Source organism: Bufo gargarizans, chromosome 8 (assembly GCF_014858855.1).
Source record: "Bufo gargarizans isolate SCDJY-AF-19 chromosome 8, ASM1485885v1, whole genome shotgun sequence".
Classification (NCBI taxonomy): domain Eukaryota; kingdom Metazoa; phylum Chordata; class Amphibia; order Anura; family Bufonidae; genus Bufo; species Bufo gargarizans.
This window is the reverse complement of record NC_058087.1, coordinates 2,118,521-2,134,960: the sequence shown is the minus strand read 5'-3', so window position 1 is coordinate 2,134,960 and position 16,440 is coordinate 2,118,521. Positions and strand designations below refer to the sequence as shown.

The window sequence follows — 16,440 nt, the reverse complement described above, 5'->3', positions numbered from 1 at the left end:
AGATATTTCTCTCACCCAGCATGGGTATATGTAAAATGACACCCCAAAACACATTCCCCAACTTCTCCTGAGTACGGCGATACCAGATGTGTGACACTTTTTTGCAGCCTAGGTGGGCAAAGGGGCACATATTCCAAAGTGCACCTTTCGGATTTCACCGGTCATTTTTTACACATTTTGATTGCAAAGTTCTTCTCACACATTTGGGCCCCTAAATTGCCAGGGCAGTATAAATACCCCACAAGTGACCCCATTTTGGAAAGAAGACACCCCAAGGTATTCCGTGAGGGGCACGGCGAGTTCCTAGAATTTTTTATTTTTTGTCGCAAGTTAGTGGAATATGGAACTTTTCCGCTAACTTGTGACAAAAAATAAAAAGTTCTATGAACTCACTATGCCCATCAGCGAATACCTTAGGGTGTCTACTTTCCGAAATGGGGTCATTTGTGGGGTGTTTCTACTGTCTGGGCATTGTAGAACCTCAGGAATCATGACAGGTGCTCAGAAAGTCAGAGCTGCTTCAAAAAGCGGAAATTCACATTTTTGTACCATAGTGTGTAAACGCTATAACTTTTACCCAAACCATTTTTTTTTTTGCCCAAACATTATTTTTTTATCAAAGACATGTAGAACTATAAATTTGCCGAAAAATTTATATATGGATGTGGTTTTGTTTGCCAAATTTTACAGCTGAAAGTGAAAAATTTCATTTTTTTGCAAAAAAATCGTTACATTTCGATTAATAACAAAAAATGTAAAAATGTCAGCAGCAATGAAATACCACCAAATGAAAGCTCCATTAGTGAGAAGAAAAGGAGGTAAAATTCATTTGGGTGGTAAGTTGCATGACCGAGCGATAAACGGCGAAAGTAGTGCAGTGCAGAAGTGTAAAAAGTGCTCTGGTCATGAAGGGGGTTTCAGCTAGCGGGGCTGAAGTGGTTAAATTGCTGCCATTTCCACATTGTTAATGGCAGGGTTGTTAAACTTAATATATTTGGTTAATAGGAGACGAGAATTCAAATGTTTAAAAGTGGGCGGAGTCTACAACGGCCAATCAAATTTCAGCTATATGTTTTAATGGAAAAATGTAAAACTGCCGCTGCTCTTAGACTGTTAATGGCAGGTTCCCCAAACTTGGTACAGTTGGACAATTTAGGATTAGGATTAAAATTCAGGAAAGTGGGCGGGGCCAAAAACAACCAATCAGATTTCTTTGATTGATTTCAAATGGGAAAATTGAAAAATGCAGAAAATTGAAAAATGCTGCCATGATTGATGTCAGGACTTTTTATTTTAAATCAAAAACAAACACAATTACCAATAAAGGACTTAACCCGGCCAGACTCCCACCCCACCCCCCCTTCTACATTCATAGTACCCATTCATGCACATCCATACACTATTTACATATTTACATATCAACATATTTATATAACCAAGACAAAACTAAAAGAATAAATAAATTAAAATACAATAATATATACAATATATACAAGACCTATCCATAACCCTAAATCTAACTTATAACCCATCACCGTCCCCACATAACACACCAAACCGGTCTCCCACAGAAGTTCAAGAGGATAACCCCGAGCTTCTCCAGTTCCATAGTTCTCCCCAGTCAGACTGGGGCTGACCGGTTTGTAAGGGAAATAACAAAAAAAAAATATTTTTTTATATTTTTATAATTTTTTTTTTTTTTTTTTTTTTTTTTTTTTTATACACACACATATAAATATATATACATAACCCCCCCCAACCTGACTAACCCCAACATTAAGTCCCTAATAATCAACTTATACATATACAATATACATATACAATATCATATAATACAGAACACAAAAAACAGACTTTTTCAGCTATGGTTCAGTGCCTGTAAACCAAACCATCCTGCTTTATCATAAAACAAAACAAAAATCTAATAGTGTCATGCCAGCCCACCACCAGGGCTGAGAGTTACTCGGTTAGTGTACCCTGAAACAAAAGCCCCTCCACAGATGAGAGACTTTAGGGCCACCCAACCTTTCATTCTCAAGAGAGCGCACTTTATCCAGGTCACCCATGATGTTCCTATATACCGTCTCCACTGGGAGGACTTTAGAATTCGTCGACACTAGACACCTTGCGCACCATATGTGATACCTGATCACTGCACTAACTAGGAATAAAGTGCAACGGTCCCGTCCACCCAGGTCTTTGAACGCACCATAGGCCCACTCTGCATAGGATAGGGCAGCCAGCCTAGGCCAGCCGATGGAAGTCCCCACCCTTTTGTAGACCTCTATATTAAAAGGACAGTGAAGCAAGAAATGGTCCATACTTTCCAGCACAGCACCGCACTCCTCCCGGGGACAACCCCTTTCCTCAGAGTTTCTACACTTCACATTATCCCTTACATATAGCTTACCATGGAAGCAGCGCCAAGCCACATCCCAAACTTTCAAGGGGATCCTCACCGAATTAATTAAAGTCAACCCTCCCTCTAGATCCCGACTTGGGCAATCCCTCAAGGCCAACGGAGGCTGGAAGAAGGTAGACAGGACCTTAAAATCAAGGTCGAACCTCGACTTGGTCTCTATCTCTCCCCTCCCGAGACCCCATCGCTTTATAATTCTCAGGACCGGGGCAACATAAGCCGGGAGATATCTCTGCCTTGACGAACGTAGGTCTTTCACACGCCCTCCTGTCTCCCATTCCTGGAAGAAGGGCCGAAACCATTCCCTACAGGAATTCACCCACCAAGGAGCCCTCTCCATCCAGAGGATTGCAATGTTAGCTTTTAAGAAGGTATTCGTTAGGAATACCACTGGGTTGACCATACCCAACCCACCTAGTCTCCTTGGTCGGTAAGTGACATCTCTCTTGACTAGGTTCAGCCTGTTTCCCCATAACATCTGGGAAAACAGGCTGTGGACCGTTGCCCAGAGAGAGCCTGGCAGGACACAGACAGTGCCCAAGTACAATAGTACCGGAATCAGATAAGCCTTGCACAGGTGAACCCTTTCCCTGAGGGTCAAAGACCAACCCTTCCAGCGGTCTACCTTTTGACCGACATCTTTCAGTCTGCCTTCCCAATTTTTCCGATGATAGTCCTCATCCTGGCCAAAATTGATGCCGAGAACTTTGACAGTTTTCTGAGGCTCTGGGAGAGTGCCCTGGAGATCAAAAGTAGGATCTCCTTCTCCCAACCAGAGAGTTTCGCATTTATCAAGGTTGATCCGAGACCCAGAAACCTCTGAATAGCGGTCCACTTCCAACATCACCCACCCCACCTCCTCACCAGAAGAGGTGAAAATGGTGACATCATCCGCATACGCTACCACCCTCAAAGACGGCCCCCCTGCCCCCGCCAGTTCCATCCCCACCCCCGCTAACGGTCCACGATCTACCCTTCTAATGAAGGGGTCGATCGCAAACACATACAGCAAGGGGCTTAAGGGACATCCTTGACGGACACCGGAAGTCACCTAGAAGGGCTGTCCCGACCAACCATTAACCAACGGGAAACTCTCAGCCCCTTTGTACAAAGCCTTTAGCCAATTCACAAACCTCCCCGGCAGACCGTACCACAAAAGGACGGACCACAGGTACTCGTGGTTCACCCGGTCAAAAGCTTTAGCCTGATCCAAAGATAAGAGAAACCCCTTCCAAAGGCCCGCCCTGCCCCGCTCCACGGCCTCTCGGACACTGAGAACGGCGCTAAAAGTGCTCCGACCGGGAACTGTGCAGTGCTGAGCCCCCGAAAGGAGTCTCGGTGCAAACTTCACCAATCTATTAAAAAGTATTTTTGCCAGGATCTTTCTGTCCGTATTGAGAAGCGATATGGGTCTCCAATTCTCAATACGGGATGGATCTTTGCCCTTTGACAGAATAATCAGGGCTGACTTACCCATTGACTTTGGTAAAGTGCCCGAGGAAAGACACTCATTAAAGACCTCAGTCAAAGGAGGAACTAACTGTTCCTTGAAAGTCCTGTACCACTCAGATGTTAAGCCATCCGGACCTGGCGATTTCTTGGGCCTAAGCCCTTCAATGACCAGTCTCACTTCCTCTTCCCTGATTAGTTCAGACAAAACGTCAAGAGAGGGGTCCATTACCTGCCTTGGGAACAGCTTCAGCCAAGAAAGCTGAAAGCTTGTCCCGATCTAGTTCTTTCCTACTCAAGAGGTGAGAGTAGAAAGACCTGACCACCTCCAGGATCCCTGATTTGGACCTATTCAGGGATCCTGTACTATCAATCAGGCCTGTCACCAGCTTACGTTTTACTGACATCTTACAGTTGCCGTAAGGGTTGGGCGAGCGGTACTTCCCAAAATCCCTCTCGACAACCAAAGATGCGTACCTATCGTACTGACACCTCTTAAGCAAGGACTTCACACGAGAGATATCCTCGCGGCTACCTCCCGTCGAGACCAGACTTTCAAGTTTCTTCCTCAGTTCCTGGTACAGATTATTTCTGTCCTGGCACCTGAGGTACGAAAGCTCTCGGAAAAACCTCGCCGTCCTTGTTTTAAACATCTCCCACCACTCTGACTTACTGTTGCAGAGGTCCACTAACGGTTCCTGGCCCTGAAAGAACTCCTCGAAGGATTGTCTTATTGTCGCATCTTCCAGGAGAGATGAATTCAACTTCCACAAACCTCTGCCCATACAGGGGGTCTCTGCAACATTCAAAGAAAAACAAATTAAACAGTGATCGGAGAAAACCACTTCCTCAGTCTCCAAGACCGAGAAAACAGCTTCCCCCTTCAAATAAAACCTATCTATTCTAGACCTATGGCTACCTTGATGAAAAGTGAAGTCCACGTGGTCTGGCTTATGCTTTAAATGAGCATCCACCAGACTAGCTTCCTCAACTATCTTACTCAATACGACGCCATCGGTATCCAGCCTGACTCTGGAGCCTCCCCTATCACAGACTCTTGTCACATTGTTGAAGTCTCCACCAAAGATCACCTGACGGCTGGAAAAAAGGTAAGGTTTAATCCTCATGAGGAGACATTTACGATCCCACACAGTTTGTGGACCATAGATGTTAATGAGCCTCAGCTCTTGTCCTCCCATGAGCACATCCAGGATCAGGCACCTTCCCATTTCTAGTTCAATTACTTTACTGCATTCCACTCTTCCAGCGGTTTTAAAAAGTACCGCTACCCCGCTACGTGGTTCGGCCGCAAGAGACCAGAAAGATGGACCATGCCTCCACTCTCTCTTTGCTTTTTCTATCAACTCCATGGAAGTCAACCAGGTCTCTTGCAAAAATAAAATATCAGCATCAAAATGGCTGAAAAAATCAAAGGCCACATAACGAGCCACGTCTGACTTAATGCTAGCAACGTTAATGCTTGCTAGCGTCAACAGGGTGAGTTCCGCCATCATAAGTGATTGAACTAGATAGCTTTCTTCTTAACCCCACCGCCACCCTCACCATCACCATCACAACCATCTGACTCCTCACTTTCTTTCTGCCTTTTCAGGCATTTGGAGACATCCATATCACATTTCTCTTTGCCCACAGGATCTGACTTGGCCCCCCCTCCAGAAGGTTTCCCCTCTGAAGGGCAAGGCCCGGCAACCCGCGAGGAGGCCTTCTCACCCTCCGGCACTGCATCCCTCGCTTCCCCCTCAGCCAAGCCAGCCTCGGAGGTATCGCTTAGGACGCCGTACCGGTTGGAGACCTCCACAAGAGGGGCACCAGCCGAAACCTTCCTTGGTATCTGGTCAAGGGAGAGTGGGATGGACGGATCCCACTCAAGAGAGGCCTTCCTGCCCTCTCTCTTGCTGTTTCTCTTCTTACCCTGCTTGTTACTCCTCCTCACCAACCATTCACTGTCCTCCTCATCCACACTATCCCCACCTGAGGAGACAGAGACAGCGGAGAGGTTGGCCTCTTCGGGATGAACTCCGGGGTTCCCATCATCATCTCTGTCATCTTGGCCACTATTGGCCGGATTCTCAACTAGGGTACCAGTTGAGGGATCAGCTGCCTCCTGCTCCCTCTGTTTGCGGCGTTGTTCCTGCCGCCTGACCCTAGCTGCCGTAATTCTTTTTACCTTATCGGAATCCTTTTTGCTTCCTCCAGTGCTGGGATCCCCGGCACTTGTCCCCTCACCAGCCGGCCCAGTCCCGGCAGCAGACTCTTCACCAACTGCAGGCCCAGCCTTGCGGCTAGTATCTGCCTGGTTCTGAGCCTGTCCCTGAGCCTGGTTGGCAAAGGCAAGCGGACAGCGACTAAACGGGTGACCCAGGTCTCCACACAGGTTACACCTGATCTTCCGACATGTTGCGGCAAGATGGTCACTCCCTCCACACCTCACGCACCTCTGGGTCTTACATTGTGCACTGAAGTGTGTGGGGTCGCCGCACCTGTGGCAGACCTTTGGCTGCCCCTGGTAAAAAACCATTATCCGATCCCTCCCTATGAAGGCCGAGGAGGGGATATGGGTAACAGAATTTCCCTGGGCCCTTAACATCACGTTAAAGGTCCAGGCCCCAGACCAAATACCGTGCTCGTGCCAGGACCTTGGCTGGGTAGCCCACTTCACCGTAGCGACCCAGCCAGGTCGCTATGTCTACACTGGAAAGAGACTCATTACAAGTTAACACAGTCACTTTCTTCACCTTGTTCTGGCGGGTGATAGCCTGGACGGCAAAACCCTGCCACTCCGGGGTGCTCTTTATCAGCTCATATCTGGACTAGAAGAGCTCAAGCCCCTCTGGTCGGACAAAGCTAACATCAAAGAACTTGGTCCCGTAGGGATGGATGAGGGCATAGATGTCTTTCGCCTCAAAACCCATCTGCAGGAAAAGCTCCACAACAGTCTTCCTAGAAGGTGTTGCTTCCTCACCTTTCCAAAACAAACGGGCCACATTCCTACGGTCCCCCCCGGGTGTGGGGTGAGTCCAGACGGTCTCACCCCCTTTCTGCTCTCGGAAGGTTCTCAGCCCGTGTCTCTCCGTCCAGAAAGACAGGTCAACCGATTCACCCTCTACTTGTATGGAGGTCTCTGCACCCTCTTTCAAGGCCCCCAAGAAGCGCCGTTGCAAGTTACCCTTGCCAGATCCTGTGGGCAAAGAGTCCCTTGTTCCCTGCTGAACGATATTTGAATACGTACATTTTGCATATTTTTTTCCCTGTCTCACCCTTTCTTCCTCCTCCTCCTCCTCTTTTCTCAATTTCTCCATATCCTCAGCAGACAAAATCCTTTCATCATATTCTTCCATATCCACATTTTCACCGCCTACAACATTCCCACTTACATCATTCCCACTCACTTCCATATTTTCACTTACTTTTGTGTTCCCACTTGCATCCACACTTGGTCCTGCATTACTGACTCCATTCTCCCCTTCTTTCATACTACCTTTCATATCTCTTTTTACCTCGTTCACTCCACTTTTCACCACATGCTTATCACTTTTACCCCGGGAACCACCACTCACTCCCCCTAGACTGGCCGGGTTCTCCCCACTTGGTTCTCCTGACCTTGGTGGTGCCTTTGCAGGCACCACCACCCCCGCAGAAGGAGCCACAACTACTGCAGAGGGAGCCACCTTGTCCGCCCTTTTCGCAACCTTGTCCGCCCTTTTCGCGTCCTTGTCCGCCCTCACCTCGTCCGTCTTTTCCTTGTCCGCAGCCATAATCTCCCGCTCTGTACAACCTAACTCCACATCAGGAGCTAGGCTGGGCTCAGCAGCGGGTTTTGAAGTGTTTGAATGGCCATATACCAACACCTCTCTCTCCACGACTTTGGTTCTATTTTTTTTTCCCTTTACTTTTTCCTCTTCCGGTATCTCCTCATCTCCAAAATAGAGCCTAGCTACCGGGGATTCCAGCTGCCTGATGCTCTGCAATATCAAACCACCAGACTCACCTTCATCCCCGGAGGCCGCTCCCTGACTCCAAAAGGGTTCCCCCTGCCCTGCTGGCAAGGAGTCCTGCCCAGAATTTTCCGCCATTGCTGTTTTTCTCGGGCTCCTGGTCCGCAGCCCTGACGGACCAGGAGAGCCAGACTCAGCATCTGACATGGTTTTAAACCGTTTATCATTTTGGAATTTTTCCATAAATGGACCGCCATTTTTTTCTATGGCCAGTTTCCTTTCTTCCAGTGTCATTATCTCCTCCTCTAGCTTATCCAGCTTAGAGGAGAGAAAAGTTTTTTTGCGCTTAGGCAATAAGCCCTCCTGTAACTTCATATTTTTTTTGTTCTAATTTAACTTTTCTCAAGTCTTTTTTAATTTCATCATATAGCTTCAAATAAAAGACCACTCTTGAAGCAAAAATGTCTGCAGTATCTGTGGGGCCTTGCACACCCCAGTTGTGAATCACCTTGGTCCTATCCATACCAGCCCCACCTAGGTGAGACAAACCAGACTCTCCAGGGTGAGATACATTTGCTCCACTGACCCTGGAAATCACATTTCTGGACTCCTTTACCGGCATCTTGTCCATTAACACTTTAGGGCCAGGCATCCTCCGCGCTGCTTGTTCAGCAGCAAAACCTTTTTTAACCTTGCCCACCACTTGTTCAGCAGTGGACATTTTTGCATCACAGGGCTTAACCCCATGGACGCCGGCCTGGTCAAGGGTCGAGTCCAAGCTCCTGCCTTTTTTAATATTTCCCCGGGTCTTCCCCGAGAGTCGGGTCTCCGGGCCAAACCTTCCCACTGCGCTCCTCTCTGGGGCGCTGGATTGCAAAATCTTCACAAAGGTCCCATGTCGCTTACCTCCTCCTGGCTGCGACACTACCCCCGATCGCTGCATACCTTCAGACGCTGTGTCCAATGTCTCAGGACTGCATGGTCTCTCTGAGCCTTCTATCTCCACCTCCACTTCATACACCACAGGTGCAGGCGTATCCTGTGTCAGATCCACTGCTTCCATCGCCGTGCCACTGTTGCGGCCGCCCGATATAGAACGCCGGATGGCAGCAGCCCGGGTGTCCATACCGGGAGAGAACGCCACCCCCTGGGGAAAGGGCAGCGCTCCCCCCGGCAAACACTGATGGCCTCCAGGCCCTGCCTCCACGCCTTTCCTGCAGCTCTCACCTTCCAGGACCTGGGATGATCTCACACTGGTCAGCTGACAGGAAGTGATGCAAGCAGGATTGATGTCAGGGGCTTCAGATCTCAGAAATCAGGTGATAGATTACTTCGGCTTCAAAAATTGAAAAAGTGGGCGGAGTCAACAACAACAAATCAGATTTTCGTTATTGACTTCAATGAGAAACCTTTAAATTGCTGTCATTCTCACAGTATTTAAGCCAGAATACCCAAACTTGGCACCGTAGGTCATTGGGTGACTGGGGTCAAAAAAAATTAAAAAGTGGGCGGGGTCTACAACGGCCAATCACATTTCAGTTATTTATTTAAATGGGAAAAATTCAAACTGCCGCTGCTCTTAGACTGTTAATGGCAGGGTTCTGAAACTTGGCACAGTTGGTCACTGGAGGACTGTGCCAATGTATATCTCATTTTGGGGGACGCTAAAAAGTGGGTGGAGCTACAAACAACCAATCAGATTTTCCCTATTGACTTCGATAAGAAACCTTTAAACAGCTGTCATTCTCACAGTATTTCAGCCACAGCACCCAAACTCGGCAGGGTGGGTCAGTGTGAGACAAAGGTCAAAATTTATAAAAGTGGGCGGAGTCTACACTCCACCCAGTTACTCCGCCCACTCCAGTTGTAAGCTACTGGTGGAGGCAAGAACACATCACACAATTTCCCCAGAAATTGTACCTTTTCTAGTTCTTATTATTATAGCCAAATTTGCCACCCTAACTCCTCCCACAGTTTTTACACTACATAGACAGTAATATACTGAAACGTGCGGATTGTTCCCGATCGGATTGCTATTACTTTGTGGAACGTTTCGACGAATGGTTCACGGAATATCGTGGTTCTTGTGGCGAAAGTTGTCCCATAGGAATGAATGGCAAAGCTAGAGTGGGAGTCAGGACATGATTTCTAAACTGCCACCACTCCCTCACTTTCAGGCCACCTACACAAATCTTATATCAGACCGTTCAGCTACCCCTGCTGCCACTAACAATGTCCACGGCTAAGCAATCCACGTTTTTCCCATTGACTTTGACAGGGAAAATTTTCAAATCGCTCCCAGTCGCACAGATTTTAAACTAAAGCCACCAAACTTGGGTCACTTAGTCATGGGATCAACGCGCAATTTGTTAGAACATTTTGGAGACCCGAAAATGTGGGCGTGGCCACACAGAACCAATCAAATTCTCCCCATTGACTACAATGAGACGTTCAAATTGCTACTCCTCCCACAGATTTAGGAGTATCAATACCGAACTTTGCACTCTTGGTCGGCACATACCCGAGGATCTTGCTTGTGCTTTGTTAACCGATCCCACCCTCCGGGCCCCTGGGGCGGGCCCCCGAAAACCTCTTTTTTTCTCCCATAGAGTTTTATTGGAAAAATGCAAACGTTTGTCACTCATACAGCTTCGGAGTGAAACTCACCAAACTTGGGTCACTTAGTCATGGGGTCAACCTGAAAATTTCTGTCACATTTTGGGGACATTAATTAAAAAGTGGGCGGAGCTACAAACAACCAATCAGATTTTCCCTATTGACTTCAATGAGAAAATTTTAAATTGCTGCCATTTCAACATTGTTAATGGCAGGGTTGTTAAACTTAATATATTCGGTTAATAGGTGACTAGAATTCAAATGTTTAAAAGTGGGCGGAGTCTACATCGGCCAATCAAATTTCAGCTATACAGGGAGTGCAGAATTATTAGGCAAGTTGTATTTTTGAGGATTAATTTTATTATTGAACAACAACCATGTTCTCAATGAACCCCAAAAACTCATTAATATCAAAGCTGAATATTTTTGGAAGTAGTTTTTAGTTTGTTTTTAGTTTCAGCTATTTTAGGGGGATATCTGTGTGTGCAGGTGACTATTACTGTGCATAATTATTAGGCAACTTAACAAAAAACAAATATATACCCATTTCAATTATTTATTTTTACCAGTGAGACCAATATAACATCTCAACATTCACAAATATACATTTCTGACATTCAAAAACAAAACAAAAACAAATCAGTGACAATATAGCCACCTTTCTTTGCAAGGACACTCAGAAGCCGCCATCCATGGATTCTGTCAGTGTTTTGATCTGTTCACCACCAACATTGCGTGCAGCAGCAACCACAGCCTCCCAGACACTGTTCAGAGAGGTGGACTGTTTTCCCTCCTTGTAAATCTCACATTTGATGATGGACGACAGGTTCTCAATGGGGTTCAGATCAGGTGAACAAGGAGGCCATGTCATTACATTTTCTTCTTTTATACCCTTTCTTGCCAGCCACGCTGTGGAGTACTTGGACGCGTGTGATGGAGCATTGTCCTGCATGAAAATCATGTTTTTCTCGAAGGATGCAGACTTCTTCCTGTACCACTGCTTGAAGAAGGTGTCTTCCAGAAACTGGCAGTAGGACTGGGAGTTGAGCTTCACTCCATCCTCAACCCGAAAAGGCCCCACAAGCTCATCTTTGATGATACCAGCCCAAACCAGTACTCCACCTCCACCTTGCTGGCGTCTGAGTCGGACTGGAGCTCTCTGCCCTTTACCAATCCAGCCACGGGCCCATCCATCTGGCCCATCAAGACTCACTCTCATTTCATCAGTCCATAAAACCTTAGAAAAATCAGTCTTGAGATATTTCTTGGCCCAGTCTTGACGTTTCAGCTTGTGTGTCTTGTTCAGTGGTGGTCGTCTTTCAGCCTTTCTTACCTTGGCCATGTCTCTGAGTATTGCACACCTTGTGCTTTTGGGCACTCCAGTGATGTTGCAGCTCTGAAATACGGCCAAACTGGTGGCAAGTGGCATCTTGGCAGCTGCACGCTTGACTTTTCTCAGTTCATGGGCAGTTATTTTGCGCCTTGGTTTTTCCACACGCTTCTTGCGACCCTGTTGACTATTTTGAATGAAACGCTTGATTGTTCGATGATCGCGCTTCAGAAGCTTTGCAATTTTAAGAGTGCTGCATCCCTCTGCAAGATATCTCACTATTTCTGACTTTTCTGAGCCTGTCAAGTCCTTCTTTTGACCCATTTTGCCAAAGGAAAGGAAGTTGCCTAATAATTATGCACACCTGATATAGGGTGTTGATGTCATTAGACCACACCCCTTCTCATTACAGAGATGCACATCACCTAATATGCTTCATTGGTAGTAGGCTTTCGAGCCTATACAGCTTGGAGTAAGACAACATGCAGAAAGAGGAGGATGTGGTCAAAATACTCATTTGCCTAATAATTCTGCACGTAGTGTATGTTTTAATGGGAAAATGTAAAACTGCCGCTGCTCTTAGACTGTTAATGGCAGGCTCCCCAAACTTGGTACAGTTGGACAATTTAGGATTAGGATTAAAATTCAGGAAAGTGGGCGGGGCCAAAAACAACCAATGAGATTTCTTTGATTGATTTCAATGGGAAAATTATTAAATGCAGAAAATTGAAAAATGCTGCCATGATTGATGTCAAGGGCTTCAAATCTCAGAAATCAGGTCATAGATTACTTTGGCTTCAAAAATTTAAAAAGTGGGCGGAGCCAACAACAACAAATCAGATTTTCGTTATTGACTTTAATGAGAAACCTTTAAATTGCTGTCATTGTTACAATATTTCCAAAAGCCAGAATCCCCAAACTTGGCACCGTAGGTCATTGGGTGACTGGGGTCAAAAATTTTTAAAAGTGGGCGGGGTCTACAACGGCCAATCAAATTTCAGCTATTTGTTTAAATGGGAAAAATTCAAACTGCCGCTGCTCTTAGACTGTTAATGGCAGGGTTCTGAAACTCGGCACAGTTGGTCACTGGAGGACTGTGACAATGTATACCTCATTTTGGGGATGCTAAAAAGTGGGCGGAGCCACAAACAACCAATCAGATTTTCCCTATTGACTTCAATAAGAAACCTTTAAACAGTTGTCATTCTCATAGTATTTAAGCCACAGCACCCAAACTCGGCAGGGTGGGTCAGTGTGAGACAAAGGTCAAAATTTATAAAAGTGGGTGGAGTTTACAACGGCCAATCAAATTTCAGCCATGTGTTTAAATGGGAAAAATTCAAACTGCCGCTGCTCTTAGACTTTGATTGGCATAGTCTTCAAACTTGGCGCAGTTGGTCACTGGAGGAATGGGATTAAATTTCAAAAAAGTGTGTGGAGCCACCAACAGCCAATCAGATTTCAAGCCAACATCTTGTGGTTTCTTCAGAAACGACACATTCTAGTTGGAAAATGGTGTCTAAGGGGATGAGAATAAACGTGTGGGGGTCTCAGAGTTGTTTTTGTCACTAAAGAGAGGCACACAAGGCCTGGTTACTGAAAAAACTATTCTAACCTACTCTGCTCAAGAAAAATTGGTTAGCGCGAATGATGCCTCTAAGCACAAAACCTTCAGAAGACGTCTTGTAGAGAGACAAAGATGAAGAAGGCGACAAAAGCTAAAGACCTGGCTGTCCATCAATCCAAGCTTAGATGCCACGGCAGACATTTACTAATGTGAAAACACAAAATGCAATCGCACTCTGCACCCAGCGCTCTGCCCTGCCTTTATGCTGGATGTTGAATAAGGCATTGGTGTACATTTTGGCCAAAGCGTAATAAGCCACTCACCACGTCAAGGTCGCCTTCATGAGTGGTCCCTAACACTAGTTCCTACCCTTTATGGGCCATGACAGCCACATAAAGTCCAGGGAGCGCAGGTACAGCATGCACGCCAAGCACACTTTGCTTTTAACCCCGTCCAGTGCCATTACAGCTTTCATCGGATCCAGGGATGCAAGTACCAACATGCATGCTGAGCCCACTATATACTTCTCCTGGAGCCTAATGGATACTGGTAGGTGCTATATAAGCAGACTCAGTTTTATACTGACTTTAAAACCAGCTTCCAGGGCAGACTAACTGGTCAGGTGTGCATGACTGCATGGAGATCGCCACGCCTCCAATACGTACTACAAAGAAAAAATATGGAAGATTCAGCCCGCACAACCCCTAGCAGGTGCAGATTGCTGTAATGGCACCGGACGGGGTTAAAAACAGAGTGTGCTTGGCGTCAGGGCCGCCATCAGGGGGGTACAGCCGATACCCCAGTAAGGGGCCCAGACCCTGGGGGGGGCCCGGCCAGCTTCAATGTAAAAAAAAATATATATATATATATTTTTTTTTACCCCCTCTCATTGGTCAGTGACTTGAGTTGAACTTTATTGCATCGCTAGAGGGGGGCAATTGATCATTCCTTGCTAGTGATGTCCAGTTCATGAACGAATCATTCATTTGAATCGATTCAGTTCACTGAACCGATCCGTGTGAAGCCGCTCAGTCTGAGTCTGTGAGTCACACAGCACACAATAGCAGAGCCGCTGGCAGCAGGGAGGGACTCGGGAGGAGTGTAATCTGATCCTAGAGTGGAAGCTGCTTCTGCCAGCCCCTCCCCTCCCCGCCCACCAACCAATCAGAGCTGAGTCAGTGAGTCACAGCACACAATAGCAGAGCCGCTGGCAGCAGGGAGGGGAGGGGCTCGGGAGGAGCGTAATCTGATCCTAGAGTGGAAGCTGCTTCTGCCAGCCCCTCCCCTCCCCGCCCACCAACCAATCAGAGCTGAGTCAGCTCGGTCACAGCACACAATAGCAGAGCCGCTGGCAGCAGGGAGGGGAGGGACTCGGGAGGAGTGTAATCTGATCCTAGAGTGGAAGCTGCTTCTGCCAGCCCCTCCCCTCCCCGCCCACCAACCAATCAGAGCTGAGTCAGCTCGGTCACAGCACACAATAGCAGAGCCGCTGGCAGCAGGGAGGGGAGGGACTCGGGAGGAGTGTAATCTGATCCTAGAGTGGAAGCTGCTTCTGCCAGCCCCTCCCCGCCCACCAACCAATCAGAGCTGAGTCAGTGAGTCACAGCACACAATAGCAGAGCCGCTGGCAGCAGGGAGGGGAGGGGCTCGGGAGGAGTGTAATCTGATCCTAGAGTGGAAGCTGCTTCTGCCAGCCCCTCCCCTTCCCGCCCACCAACCAATCAGACCTGAGTCAGTGAGTCACAGCACACAATAGCAGAGCCGCTGGCAGCAGGGAGGGACTCAGGAGGAGTGTAATCTGATCCTAGAGTGGAAGCTGCTTCTGCCAGCCCCGCCCCTCCCCGCCCACTAACCAATCAGAGCTGAGGCAAGGCAAGCACTAGCAGCTCTGAGTCACTGACACAAGTGCAGGGAGTCTAAGAAAGAATCGAATGAGTCACAGGTTAAAGGGTTTCTACCACATCGTTTAGACATAATTAGCTGTCAGACACTAGCGATCCGCTAGTGTCTGCTCTACCAAACAATGCTATTATAATAGCTTTTTGTGCAGCCGTTTCCATAACAAATTAACATTTATTGATATGCTAATGAGCCTCTAGGTGCTATGGGGGCGTCTTTTTAGCCCCTAGAGGCTCGGTCTACCTTCACAAAATGCCGCCCAGCGCGTCCCTCCAGCCCGCCCATCTCCTCTGGAATGTGATCCTACCTCTGTCTTCGGTGCATCTGTCTTCAGCGCAGTGAATGTCTGACCACTGCCTGCACAGACATCTCGGTCATCGGCGCAGGCGCAGTGGAGATGTCTGTGCAGGGAGCGGTCAGACATTCACTGCGCCTGCGCCGATGACCGAGATGTCTGTGCAGGCAGCGGTCAGACATTTACTGCGCCGAAGACAGACGCGCACGGCGCAGACGCGAGAATTCGTCCGCTGACTCAGAGGTAGGATCGCATTCCAGAGGAGATGGGCGTGCTGGAGGGACGCGCTGGGCGGCATTTTGTGAAGGTAGACCGAGCCTCTAGGTGCTGAAAAGACGCCCCCATAGCACCTAGAGGCTCATTAGCATATCAATAAAAGTTTGTTTTTTATGGAAACGGCTGCACAAAAAGCTATTATAATAGCATTGTTTGGTAGAGCAGACACTAGCGGATCGCTACTGTCTGACAGCTAATTATGTCAAAACGATGTGGTAGAAACCCTATAAAATAATCTAAAGATCAGACTTAGTTAGAGACTCATTCGATTCATTGAGTTAAAAGAGCCGCGAGTCACTAGAACTGTTTACACTGAGGCTGAGGCTTTTGTTGCAGCAGTGATAAGGATTAAGGGACAGGAGCAGAGAGATAAGAGAAGGGACAGATGACTGTGAAGACCACGCGATCTGTTGCTCAGAAGCCATGAGATTGTAAGGCTACTTTCACACTAGCGGCAGGACGGATCCGACAGGTTGTTCACCCTGTCAGATCCGTCCTGCCGTTATTTCGCCGGACCGCCGCTCCATCCCCATTGACTATAATGGGGACGGGGGTGGAGCTCCGGCCCAGCACGGCAGTGCATGGCGAAAGGCCGCCGGACTAAAAGTACTACATGTCCAACTTGTTGTGGGG

General features: G+C 47.5%; 1 protein-coding gene across 1 annotated transcript in view; it reads right to left on the bottom strand.

Annotated features, from left to right (window-relative positions):
- Positions 1 to 9,059, bottom strand: part of LOC122944627 (macrophage receptor MARCO-like) — a 142,575-nt gene extending 133,516 nt beyond the window's left edge. The window contains exons 1-2 of the mRNA XM_044303093.1: positions 8,770 to 9,059; positions 4,542 to 4,664 (exon numbers count right to left, since the gene is read on the bottom strand). Coding sequence (XP_044159028.1) covers positions 4,542 to 4,664; positions 8,770 to 8,950 — 304 coding nt within the window. The 5' untranslated portion in view covers positions 8,951 to 9,059. The remainder of the gene's footprint in view (positions 1 to 4,541; positions 4,665 to 8,769) is intronic.
- Positions 9,060 to 16,440: the final 7,381 nt, after the last annotated feature.